Below are 13,497 nucleotides of genomic sequence, written 5' to 3'. Positions count from 1 at the left end.
CCTCCTCCTCCTCCTCACACACACGACAGACTCTGAATCTCCTCAGCAGCTTCAGGTCAGCTCCTCCACAGTTTGATCCTGATTTGACTTTCTGCGCTCAGGTGAAAGTGATCAGCTGTTTGCGGAGACGTGAGCTCAGCGTGTTAAATTAGCATCAACATGCAGATTCCTGCTCGTCCTCTCGTCCTCCGGTCGCGTCCACGCAGCACGCCGTCTCCAACCCATCATCACCTCCACCCTCCTCCTCCCCCGTTACTCCTGCTCCACGTACAGCAGCTGCTCCTCACCGCCCACAGCTGGAACATCAACATCCATCAGGCGAGGAGGAAAAGAGCTTCAAACACTCGAGAGCTCGGGGACGTTTTCAGGAAACATCTCAGTGAGGATTCTTAAACCTTTAACAATAATTCTCTTCATTATAAGCATTTAGAAAGTTTGAAATGTTAGGACCAAACTCCTGGAGGTGACACGTCTTCCAACATCAGAGACGGTTTAAAGCGTCCGTGATGTCAACTTGTTCTGAGTCCACGTTGGTCCGATTTGTTAACTTCATTCAGACTTTCCCTCAGAGTGTGAACAACAACATGACAGCTGCAAACTTCCTCTCTGATCGATCACCGAAATCTAATCAATATAATCAATCACACAGCTGCTGTCGCTTACCTGGTCTGTCTGTCTCTGCCTCCTACCTGTCTTGCTGTTGCTGACAGACAAGGTTTAAGGAACCTTTGTGGCCATTAGAGTCTAGAGTTTTACAAAGTGCAGGAACAGTCGACACGTGATAAGTGACCTTTGAACCTAAAAGCAGGAAGTTCTAATTTCCAGATGTGTGTGTGTGTGTGCATGTGTGTACTACAGCAGTTCATCTTCTGCTGTGGTCAGCACTGAGTCGGAGGGTAAAAATGTGATGGAAGATGTGAACAAGTGAGATGATCGATGAAAGACAGGCAGACAGACAGGTGAGCTGTGAGGCAGACAGGTGCGCTGTGAGGCAGACAGGTGCGCTGTGAGGCAGACAGGTGATCGATGTTCTCATGGCGAGTGCACAACTGCAGAGAGAAACGACCAACCAAACACACAGCCATCTGTCACACGCAGCCAAGAGAAGGCGGCAGGGCTTCAGCGTTAATGTGTGTGCGCGCGTCCGAGCCAGAAACCGAGTGAGGACAGGGGTGATGTGATTGGTTTAGGCGCTCAGGGAGACGCCGATCATCAGAATCCTGAAATACAAGTGCGGAGAGGAAAATGTGTCTGGTCTCAGGCGAGACGCAGGAAGCCAAAAATAAATAAGTGTGGCAGCTTGTGAAGGAGAGAAGGACAAACACCAACAGCAGGGACGGAGAGAAAGACCAGAGAGGGACAGATGACAGGATCAAAACGAGAAGAAGGACGATTTAATGAAGGAAGGAAAGCCACAGCAGGATTCAAAGAAAGAAGTGAAAAACAAGCAGAAAAACAGAAGGAGGCCATTTGCATCGTCAGGTGGAAAATGAATTTTATGCACAAAACGCATGTGATGTTCACATCTGTACTCATTTTCAGAGCATTCCTGAAAATACAGGAACATGAGACGACTGGTCTGAAACAGCCTAAAGGGCTCAGATCAGGGACAGTAACGAAGGAGGAGGAGGAGGAGGAAGAGGAGGATGAGGAAGAGGAGGAGGAGGAGGCGTGGAAGCCAAAGCTCTCAGGATTCGCTCCGGGGGACATGAATGTGTGCAGTGGACGGCCGCTGAGGCCGACTCCTCTAAAAACCATCAGTCAGCCTGTTTCCGAGGTGAACATCGAGCTCGCAGACGCGCGGGACGTCGAGCGCAAACGCAGACAGGATGTTGGCGGCAGAATGGAGACAGACGTCAGGATTTACTGTCGAGCTGAGCAACGCTGACGCCGAAGCTGACAGCCACAAGCCGTTTTTATTTAAAACACCAGCGAGAAAGCAGCGATGGGACGACTCGACTGAACTACGCCAAACGTCTGTGGGCAGATGTACAAAACAACAGCAGCCATGTGAACGATGATCGTCTTTCAGCCAATAGGAAACCGTCTCAGAGGATTTGGGGTTTTTGCTCCACAGAATCTGAGTCAGCAGTTCAGTTGTAGTTGAAATGATTTTCATGCTGTTAAGGCTTCCTTAAACCTCCCCTCACTGTGACAGAAAGTGTGTTTGTGTGTATTCTCAGAGATGCAGACTCGTACGGGTTCGATGATGTGGCTGCATCGGGTACCGTTCACACCCGATCTCCAGTACCTGGAGTTCTGGACCGGTACCACGCGGTGCCGTTTCTCTGAACTTTGCTCTCTCTGTGGAAACTCTGCTGGACAAACTGCTTGTCCTCAGGCTGAGTGACATGACAACTGTAAGCAGCACGTATACTCACGTCCCGTGTACGTCTTCGTGTCTTTCCTGTCCGTCGCTCGGCACTTGCTGACAAGGCTTTAAACTGTATTTGGTGAGGGTGACTGAAGAGCGAGAGGTGACGTCTGAGTCAGAACACGCTGATGCCGTGACGGGCTGACGACCATCCTGAGCGACTCCAGCGTCATTCACTTCATGAAACCAGGAAATTTCATTTATTTTACTTTAAATTAAATCTGAGTCTACTGCAGGGCAAACCAATATTTTAAACTGCATTTGGATGATAAATCACATCCTGGTGGAGTCACAATTAGAAGTCGCCTGATTAAGTGGGGCTGATAGGATGCTTCCTGTTTGGGCCGAACCCTGACGGCTGTGAGCCGCACACGAAGCCACGAGCGTCTTTATTTAGCCATTTATTACTTGAGTTTGATGTTGTGATCCAGATTTATTTGTTCCACTTTTCCAATGACGTTTTTCCTGCTCCATCGTCGTATCTTTATCAAACACGCTCGGCTGTGACGTAAACTGATCAGGTGGAAACCCGAGCAGCTCAGCACATTTCACAGAGAGGTCATCAGACGGCACGTTCACACTCGTCTGTGCTCCTGCAGTGTTCGTCCCCATCCTGCATTTAGAGGAAAATCATTGGAGCTTTAACGCCCGCCGCCGTGGATGCGGTCGCCCTGACATCCCAAGCTGCTGGCTTGGCAAACATAAGCAAATGAAAGCGTTGTCCTCGGCGTGATGAACGAGTGAACCTGCAGACTGTTTGGGAACATCTGTGTACTGATGTTAACGGTCTGTGGAAACATTCAGAGAAAGCAGCGCTGAAGCGAGCCGACAGCTTTTCAAACAGTCTAATGATTTAATAACGAGAAGGTGGCATCTGCAGCACCGTCGGCCCGCACCAGGACCAGCGGCTCCTCCTCCTCGCTGATGAAGAGGCAGGCTCTCCGCTCGGCTTCTTCTCCCTCACGTTAGCACACACAACATCGCTGTTTATTGCATGAGAGAAAAACTAAAACAAAGCAGAGCATAACAAATGAGCCGAATGCTGGAGCGTCAGCTTCACTGTTAGCTTGGCAGGCTGACGTCAGTCCGTCCTCTGTTCGCTGGATCAGCAATCACTTTCATGACAGCTTCCTGTCTGCTGGATTTTTCCCAGGAAAACGGGGGCCTGATTTACAGCACAAATGATGCACAGTGAGAGTTTCCTCTGAGCACTGAGTCGGCTTCCCCCTGAGAGACTGAACCACATGGTCTTCATCACAGCACTGTTGAGTTGAAAAGTTGTCTGTTCACTTTGTAACACAGACTTCTGGTTTGCCTTCAGGAGATCATGAGGAGAAGTGATCCTTTCCAGCATCCTGACTGCTTGTGTCATTCATAAGAAGAAATTCTGACCTTTAAGATGTTTACTTTTCACTGATATTCTTTTAATTTTATTTTTGTTTTGATGCTTCAGAATCCACTGCAGTACCACACGTGTTAAAATACATGAATAGAGTTCATTTTCATCAACTTCAACTGAAATTGTGTCAGTGTTTTGTTTTTGTTACCTGAAACAAACATTTCTTGGTTGTTAGCTTTAAGTCTCGCTAACCAACTCAACACTTTGTGAGTGACTGATCGAGTTTTCCAGTTAAGTCTTGCAGATGCGTTTTGGACGAGTTCAGATGATTCTGTGCTGGGGATCATAGAGACGAAGACAGAACAAACTCCATACTGGATTTCAGAGTTCAGATTTGAATTGAAGATTATCCAAAATTTCTGGCAGACGGTTTGGGCCTGTCAGACTGGGTGGGATAAATCTAATGATCTCAGTCTGAGAACGAGTCGGGCTGAGAGGAACATGTAACCACCTGCGTTAGAATGAAGCAGTAATTCAGTAATAAAAGTTACAGGTTCAATAGAAAAATGTTTGTCAGAGATGTGAGCCTGGCAGGAGCCTCAGACCTGCAGAATGAAGACCTTAAAACTCCTCCTTCCTTTTGTCTGCTGAGGCAGTTAAATTCTTATGTTGACTTCACAGAATGAATTTCTAAGAGACATCATTGGGTTTGTATCGCTATTAAATAATCAATACGGTCTTAAAATATACAACAAACTGCGTCATCGTCCGTCACTCTAACACACATTTCACTCTGCATCTCCACCCAAAAAGGGATTCCCCAAACATCTTCCCCACCCACAGTGAAATGGATTGTCATAAAAAATGGACGAACTCCTGTTGTTCACCTAATAAATGTTTAAAACTGAGATGGAAAGTTTCGGTTACATAAAAGGTAATGAGAGGTAAAGCTGTTCAGGCTAAAACACAACAACACCATCAGAGCACCAGCTCTGATCTGGTTTCCTCTGCCTCCCCACACTGCGGATATTTGTTTGTTTATAACTCAAACCAACATATTTCCAAGCTGTTTTTGTCCAATAAGCTTTCTGATGTCGTCCGACCGATGGCGGCATCACTTTCTGACGTGTTGCCACAGAACTCGGCACTTTCTGATGACTGTGCACAAACACAAGCAGGAGAGGAACATTTAACGAGTGTATTCACACGGCTGTAATATCCGCCATGCGCTCAGATCGTTTTACTGTTATCCAGTGACGTACAGTCTGTGTGTCACCACTGATGGTCTGATGAGTTCAGAGTTTCCTTGTAAACCGCAGTTGTGCTTCCATTCAGTGTTACTCACTGAATCCCTAAGGCCTAACATTAGCCCTGCCATCTAAATATGCAGGTGGCAGATCTGCTCCACTCCCCAGTCAAAAACAAACAACGGCAATCTAATGTGTCGAGTGCATTTGTTTCAGTCCGTTTGCAGGTTAGCGTCACCTGTTATGCAGCGGAACAGTGAGAAACCATCAACCACACGCGTGCTCTCAAACACAGCAGGCTAAAAACAAACTGCCTCAGCGCTGAGGCTAACCTTCATGACGTCTGCGGGCAGGAAACAGTCTGATCGTCTTCTATTCTTCACCGAATTGTGTGACAAAGTGCTTCACTTCGCTGCTATAAAAACTGGAGACTAGCTAAAAGCTAACTGCACACTGAGCGACAGAGGAGGATCATGGGAGATGACGTCCTGACAGTTACATAAAATGTTGCACAAGAGCAGTTTTATGTCCAGCGGCCTTTCTGTGAGGGTTAAGGCTCAAACTTCTAACTTGACCAACACCTCATAAAGCATGTTTCAGTCAGAGTCACTTGAGAACACTTTCCAATCATGTGGAAAGACTTTACATTAGAGAGAGTGAAGAGCAGAGAGCAGAGGACCATTAGTGGGTTTGTGGAAATGTCCTCACTGCTCTTACACTCCACATGTCTGTCTACCCGTGTTTGATTTCTTCACCTCTGTGATCTCTCCTTAAACAATAAAATGAACTGCGTTCTTCACGGTGTACAGAATCTGCTCCAGTGATACTGCTAAAGTTTCTTCTTCTGATTGCTGAAACTTGATGTGACTGATACAACTTTCCTTCGTCCTCCACGTCCTCCTTCGCTCCTTCTCTTTTTTTCCTCTTGCTTCCCTCATCAATAATAAATCCTTCCTCCAGCCAGTTTAGCTCTGTGGTGGAGTCTAAAGGGGAGAGTGAAGGATCCAATTTCCACTGTGGGGAGGAAGAGCAGGACAGACGGGAGGAGGAAATGGGTTTCTCCTGACCAGGTTCACCCTCAAGGACAACAGGATCAGTATGTCCAAACTGCAAGCGTCACCACGACTCACGAAAAAAACTTTAATTCAGCTTCACTTTTTCAGTGAGGCTTTGTTTGTACTGAATATGATGTGTGACGTGAGCGGGACAGCTGTATGTTGGTGAACAACAGGCAATTGTTACTATGATTTGCCAGCAGGGGGCACTGCAGCTGTGGTTCACATCACATGGAGATTGTTAAGATACTTTAAACAGCCTCTGATTACTAAAACTCACTCATCTTATCTGCAAATTATACTTCCTGTTCATGTCTTCCAAGGCATTATGGGACCCCAGCTCCAAAACCAAGAATGATGATCCAGAATAGCAATGTGTGGATCTGCTCTGAGGTCACCCACATCAACACGTAAGTCATCCTGGTCCCTGCAGGCTACAGTGACCTTTGCATTATGTGGAGCAGCATAAGCTTCCCTGGTGATTTTTCATTGCATGTTGAACTGATCCGAGAGTGTGTTCTTTCACAATTTATCTTCATGATTACAGAGGCTTTTCAGTCATTTAAATGTTCTCATGCAGTAACAACACTGCAGTAAATATCGTGAGATGTTTAAGCAGAAAATATAAAAGCCGTAATTCTAAACTTGACAGGCCAGAGGAAGACGTAATAAATAAATATAATGATTGCAGACAGCTCTGATGGAGCTCAGGATTCATCAGGAGGACAGCTGCTTTACTTCAAAGAGTTTCATTATATGAACCTGGAATATGTGGCATCTGTTGGATGATTAATCAACATTACTTACTGAGAATGACTTTCTGGATGTGAGTAATGACCGATATCCTGATGTGGTCTGGAGTGGGACCAAAGGGGACATGTCAGTCCTCCAGGTCAGAGTATACTTTGTTTGTAGAGACTGTGAGAGAAGATGAGTCCTGTCCAGTAACTGTATCCCGTTTGGGCTTTATGATTGGTGGGGGTGAAATAATGAAACTGCGCTTCAATGAGTTTCACAGTTTACCCCATAACTTAAAACCATTTTCCCTCAGTTTTCTACGAGACTCTGTCTGCCTGAGTGTTTCTCTGAACAACTCTTTCTTTAGTACTTTAGGAGAATGATGGGTCAGGGATTTATTGACTTAAGGCTGCAAACAGACTGATTGACAGTCTTGAGATTTCAGTCAAAACTTCAATAACAAAACGTGAAACCAGTCTGTCCAGACAAACACAAAACACAACCGTTAGACCTGAAGCTCTGGTCTTCAAAACACACGAGATGACGAAAAATGAGAAACTGCTGAATGAGTTTAACTTAACTGAGAGTCAAAACATCCCCTGGTGGATGTTAGTGATGTTTACACAGTGTGGGTGAAGGCACACTAGGCTACACCAAACTAGCATTGACATAACAACATGTGTGTACTTAAGGTTAGCATGACAACTCATGCGTGGATGCCAGTTTCTGGGATGTTTGATGGCATGGCAACTCCAAATGTTAAAGATCAAAATAAGCTCTAAAGACACTGAGCATCATCAACACATATCTTTTCATGTAAAATATCCAGTGAACATGTCCTCTCCACACACACAGCTGGGACATGAACTCCTGAGATAACGTGGCACCAGCAGCAGGACATGCAGTGATACTCACAGCTGTGCTGGCTGCAGCCTGTTTGGATTCTTCAGTGAGGAACGCCAGCATCAGCTCCACCTTCTGTTTCTCCTCCTCACTGATGTAGTCGGTGTCTGTTGGAGGGAAAACACACACAAACCTTTATAGAATCACTTCTCAGGGTGTGTTGGATGATTTACTGATTTTATGTATTACATCTGTGAGGAGAGTTGGGGACTGATATAAGACTGAGACTCCATCAGCTTTGCAAAGTCTCTGCACAGAAAAATGATTTTTCTTCAGCAGATTAGCCACAAAGCTAAACTAAAGCTCATCATTACACATGAGATTGATTAGCTCCTCAGGATCACAGAACTGACATCGCCGGACTGAAAACAGACATAATAAACTCATCAAAAACAGAGAACTTTGGCTTTAATTGCTTTTTGTTCAAGAGTCAGTTGATCCTTTAAACATATTATAAATCAATTTACTTAATGTTGTTTATTAGTTTATTCTGATTGCATCCCGTTTCCATTACTCGGTCCCTGATCAGACTGAACTTTATATACTAAGAGTTCATTAACATGACTGAATGAATTGTTAACAATTCTGTCAGGAGAATAAAAATACAGCATGTTGTCAATAAAATCATCATCGGCCATTTTGAGTAACCCAAAAACTGGCTGAATTGAAGACTACAATTGGCTGGTATAGAAGGCCTGTGTGATGTGTCTCTGGGAAAGTGAGCCTGTGTGAGTGCTGCTGTAATGGTTCCTGTGTAAGGTGATCTGACTGCTGATTCAGGACCAGTGGATGGCACGGAGTCTACTAATGACATGTGGGAAACACTGCAGCTCAGGGATCCAGTTACAGCCAAAGCACCAAATATAAACCACAAAGGTAAAAGGTGAGGTGAGGAAAAGTATGTCACTGCTATCCAGTTACACACAGAGAGACACAAATAATCCAAATCACTAATATTGAAGTCGCTCAAATCTTTACGTTTCCAAAACATGAACGGATAGCGCAAATGTTCATTTGCTGCCTAATAAATCCCACTCACTGGCAGATGTCATGGTAACAAGATAATCAGTGTCATTCACTTCACATGTCAGTGGTCATAACGTGATGGCTGATTGACATGTATGTGTGGTTGTGGTCTGTTTGATGTTTGGTTCTGTATGAGTACATCTGTGGAGTGGAACGACCAAAGGAGTCCACTTTACCAATAAACTGATAACATTCACAGCCTGAGCTGGACCTTGTGTTTAACACGCCAAACTAAGATGGTGATCTGTGAGCGTTTGGCTCAGAGTACCACAGCGTCTGCGTACAGCCTCAATGCAGACTGTTTTTTCACTTTAAATCTGTTTGAATCTGATCTCAAGGTTTCTTCGCATTCCAACACTGTTTTCAAAATATTTTATTCCTTTAAACACTTAATAACTTCTGGATGATGTACAGGTTCATTAGGACCAGTGGTCAAAGAAATATTCAAATCAATTCCTTAAGCTGAAGTAGTAGTACCACAGTATAAAAATACAAGTAAAATTTCTTTTAGGTAGACTTACAGAAGTAAGGGCAGCACAGTGTACTTAAAGTACTCATAATGCAGAGTGGCTGCTCTTACTGTTTTATTCCATTACTGGATGAGTGAGGCACTAAAATGGAAGCTGTACTGTAGATGGGTGACTTTGACTGCTGCAAATCGTTTTGATGGTTTATTCTCAAACACTAACAGGAAGAGCCACACAGAAACTGAGCCTGAATGGAGCTTTAGTGCGGCGACTTTACTTTCAGTCTTGTAATCTTTCACTCTGAAAGCTCTCAGACCATCTCTCAGGTACCAATGATGAAGAATGATGATGATGTCACCATCAGTCTTATCGCTCAGGTGCACAACATGTCAGCGTTTGTTCCTCTGTTACTGTCACGTTGTGTGCTTCTTTCCTTTAAGCCTCTCCCTCCCTCTTCTGCATTTATTCATCCTTCGCTTTCCCTCAACATTTACCCTCTCACTTGATGGCTTTCGATTTGTCTTTCCATTTTCTCCCCCTGTAACCGCCTCCCCTCCTCCCCCCACAATCAGACAGATCCTCTTTCACTGTAGGAGTGGCAGCACCCGCTTGGAGCTGTGATATTGGCTTGTTGGAGAGCTGCCACGTTGATCTGCAGTGAGAGATTACAATCACTGCACATGAGATTTGGAGAGGAGACAAAGGGAGAGGGAGGGAGACAAAAACAGAGAGAGGGGAGGAGATGGGGGGTGCAGATGAAAGCAGACTGTAGTGAGTGAAAACATACAGCATGTAGTTAACAAGCTGCATACTGACACGCCAAAGAAACAACAAAGATTTAGATCTTAAATCACCAACACTGCGTTAAGTCTGAACCCCGACTGAGATGTCCACCTTGAACTGAGCGACTTGATGACTTACAGCAGAATTCAACTGCTGGAAACTGAATGAAAACACTTTTACAGGCAGAATCATCTTGACTTCATCTATCAAATAAAACACTGTGAAATCAGACATCAACTTGAACTGAAAGTTTGTGATCTGGACAATACTCTATGGGGACATGGAATGTCACCTCACTGTGGGGGACGGTGGGGGGGAGGCTGAGCTCGTGCGGGAAATTGAGCGGTACTGGTTAGAGATAGTCGGGCTCACTTCCACGCACGGCCTGGAACCCAACTCCTGGAGAGAGGCTGGACTCTCTTCTACTCTGGAGTCGCCCATGGTGTGAGGCGGCGAGCTGGTGTGGGCTTGCTTATAGCCCCCCCAGCCCAGCCGCCATGTGCTGGACTTCTCCCCGGTGAACGAGAGGGTCGTTTCCTTGCGTCTTCGGGTCGGCGATAGGCCTCTCACTGTTGTCTTGGCCCATCGGCCAAACAGCAGTGTAGAGTACCTGGCTTTCTTGGAGTCCCTGGGAAGGGTGCTGGAAGTCCCCGACCGACTCCATAGTTCTACTGGGGGAATTCAATGCCCACGTGGGCGACAACAGTGACACCTGGAGGGGCGTGATTACGAGGAAAGGCGTCCCCAATCTGAACCCGAGTGGTGTTCTGTTGTTGGAGTTTTGTGCTAGTCACAGCTTGTCCATAACGAACACCATGTTCATGCATAAGGGTAGTGCGTAGTTTGAACTTCGGTTGAAATTAGTGTAAGAATTCAAATATAACTTAGTAAAATTCAAACACTCTGCTCCTCTGAACATCAAGGGAAAGAGTTCATGAGGAATGTGGGAGAGGGAGCAGCATGTACAGTTAGGAAACAACACTGCTAATGCTGGTCCCACATGAGACAAGGACTGGACACATTTCTTGTCCGATTCACTCTTCCAGAATTGTGAATTGCGAGGATGTTCCAATTTCAAGGCCGTTTTCTGTCCAAATGATCCTGTAGTGTTTCACCCACTTTTAACAACATCACGTAACTAATTAAAATCAAAGCTGAGTGTGATAAGAGCTACCTAAAAAAACTCTGTTATGTTGTAGCGGATTTGACATACTGCTGGGATGAGGAGTGCGTCCGGGTCCTCAGGACTGCATCTCCCCTTGCTGCCCATGACGTGTTTCTGTTGGCTTCATCAGTCCTCGACCTTCAGTCAGTTTTCAACAGAGCGTGAAGTGGCCAAGATGTCAGTCTTCACCTCAGACTCTGAGCCCAAGGTTCTCTCAAGGAAAACAGGTACAGCCCTCCAAACTACAACAACTCCAAAATGTACTGCAAACTACAACATCAGCACTGAAAACCAACAAACTGAGGACGAGACAGCCTCTAAACGTGCTGTATGCTGTGTTATATCGTCCTGACATTTGGGAAATAAACCATCTGCATCTCCACAGGAAAGGGAAGAGAAATGGTTGGATCTTAATGAGAGAAAATGTGTGAGGATGCAGTCTGATTCCACTTTTCCATTCATGCTTCTCTGGCTTCAAACACCTCATACATAAAACATTCAGGCCTGCAGGGATTTGAGTACTTCTACCAACACACAAACCAACAAATCACTGAAAATAAAACATAATGGCAGGATTCCTTTCATTGGTGTGTCCTTACTCTGACATTACAGAGCAGACAGCAGACGCACATCATCATCACATCATGTCTGGACTCGTTTCACTCTGACAGCAGCTGAATGCTGTGTGTTCATCAGGTTCTCTTATTCAAAACCCCACTGACATTTTCAACAATTCTGAAAAGTAAAAAGCCAGCCTTGAAAAGAGACCTTCTCAGGTGTCTGTGGTTAACTCACATTAGCAAGCTAGGCTAACTAGCTTCCGGTTTCGTAGCAAAACAAACTTGTTGTCCAAGGGACTAGTATATTAAACACACACACACACACACCAAATCCTTCTGATGATGCAACCCAAAGTGGTCATGGAAACAGCTTGTGTTCCCATGGCAACGGAGGGGAAATGCTGTGGTGACCTGGCCATTCCCCATGGTGACAGCTCAACTCCAGGGCACTGAGCCTCTGAACACACACAACATACACACACACAGTCATGTTTCCATCACTTCCGAGGACATTACATAGACTTCCATTCATTTCCTGGAGGCTTAACCACCACCTGACCATAACAATAATCATTACCTGCCTGATCCTAAGCTTACCTTAACCTAACTTTAAAGCAATTCTTCACCCTAATATTTAATGATTTACATTGTGCTGTATTGGTACTTGCGAGGTTTCATCCTCACTGAACTTTGGAGGTCTTTGCTCCTCTGACTGAATTTTGTGGTGCTGACAGTCTGCATGATCAAGACTGTGCAGGTCTTTTACTGCTCAACTCTCCTGTACATTTGAAAAAAAAAAAACCCCCAAAAAACCCGCTCTGCATAAAAAGAAGTGACAACATACACACACACACAGTCATGTGTGTGCTTGCTTCAGATTCCACAAAACTAAGGTGTGACAGAGCAGCCCCATCACTGACTACGGAGGGACCAACACGCCGCTCACACACATACACGCTTGGCGGTGTCCTTCAGCCATTCGCCTCATGCATGCACAGAGATACGCTGCTGAATGAGCCACTCATCCACTCACATCTTTATCTAACACATTTATACAACACTCACTCACTCGCGCAGTGCACACACACTCACACATATTGGTCGGTCAGTGCAGTAAAAGACTGATGGTCCAAGTGTTTGAGGAGAGCGCTAACGGTGCATATGTGCTACTTACCTGTAGGATGCTTGGCCTCAGATTCAAACAGAGGCCTGAGCCAATAATCTGCAGCTAAACAGGTTTTGCCTGGTAGATGGAAACTACGTCACTCACAGGTGACGACTACTTTCCCCAGGAAACTGCTAAAAATAAAAAATCAAATGCATTCTGGGGCAAATTTTGTTTCAACAAGAGCAAGTAAGATAAAAATGTGTGTTTTTAAGAAGTATTTAAGTTGACTGGAGCCATGACAAACAGGTTTTGTGATGCGGATTGTAATTTCTGAGCAGCGTGGGGTTATGAAGGCCTCCTCGAGTCAGGGAGTCAGTTGTTGGCTCCTCACGGTTGTTGCCATGTAGGTGACAGTTGTTTTTCCAATAAAGGAAGAAGCTCGTACTGTCATGAGTTAGCTCAGTGACAGCAGCACTGCAGCTCAGCCAAAGATGGAAATATTTTTGTTTTGTTTACAAGTATTTTGGCTGCATGCAAAATAAATCTGAAAACCACAATCTACCCAACAACTGCACCTGAGTGGTTATGTGAACATAAAGCAGGAACCGTCACACAAGAAAGAAAATCTCAAAATATAAAAACTGGAACAGTGACAGCTTAAGCCTGCTGAAGCAAACTTCACTGTCCACTTCACAAGTCCATTTGTTAAGCACACGGAGGGCCCCGTGGCCA

At 45.2% G+C, this 13,497-nt stretch overlaps 1 protein-coding gene across 6 annotated transcripts in view; it reads right to left on the bottom strand.

The window, feature by feature from the left end:
* LOC124057096 (E3 ubiquitin-protein ligase RNF123) overlaps positions 1 to 13,497 on the bottom strand; it is an 84,984-nt gene that overhangs the window by 11,076 nt on the left and 60,411 nt on the right. For all 6 annotated transcript variants that reach the window (XM_046385216.1, XM_046385217.1, XM_046385215.1 and 3 more), the window contains one exon: positions 7,669 to 7,763. In XM_046385216.1, coding sequence (XP_046241172.1) covers positions 7,669 to 7,763 — 95 coding nt within the window. The remainder of the gene's footprint in view (positions 1 to 7,668; positions 7,764 to 13,497) is intronic.

Source organism: Scatophagus argus, chromosome 3 (assembly GCF_020382885.2).
Source record: "Scatophagus argus isolate fScaArg1 chromosome 3, fScaArg1.pri, whole genome shotgun sequence".
In the NCBI taxonomy this organism is placed as follows: domain Eukaryota; kingdom Metazoa; phylum Chordata; class Actinopteri; family Scatophagidae; genus Scatophagus; species Scatophagus argus.
The sequence above is the reverse complement of the archived record's forward strand: the minus strand, read 5'-3'. Positions and strand labels throughout refer to the sequence as shown.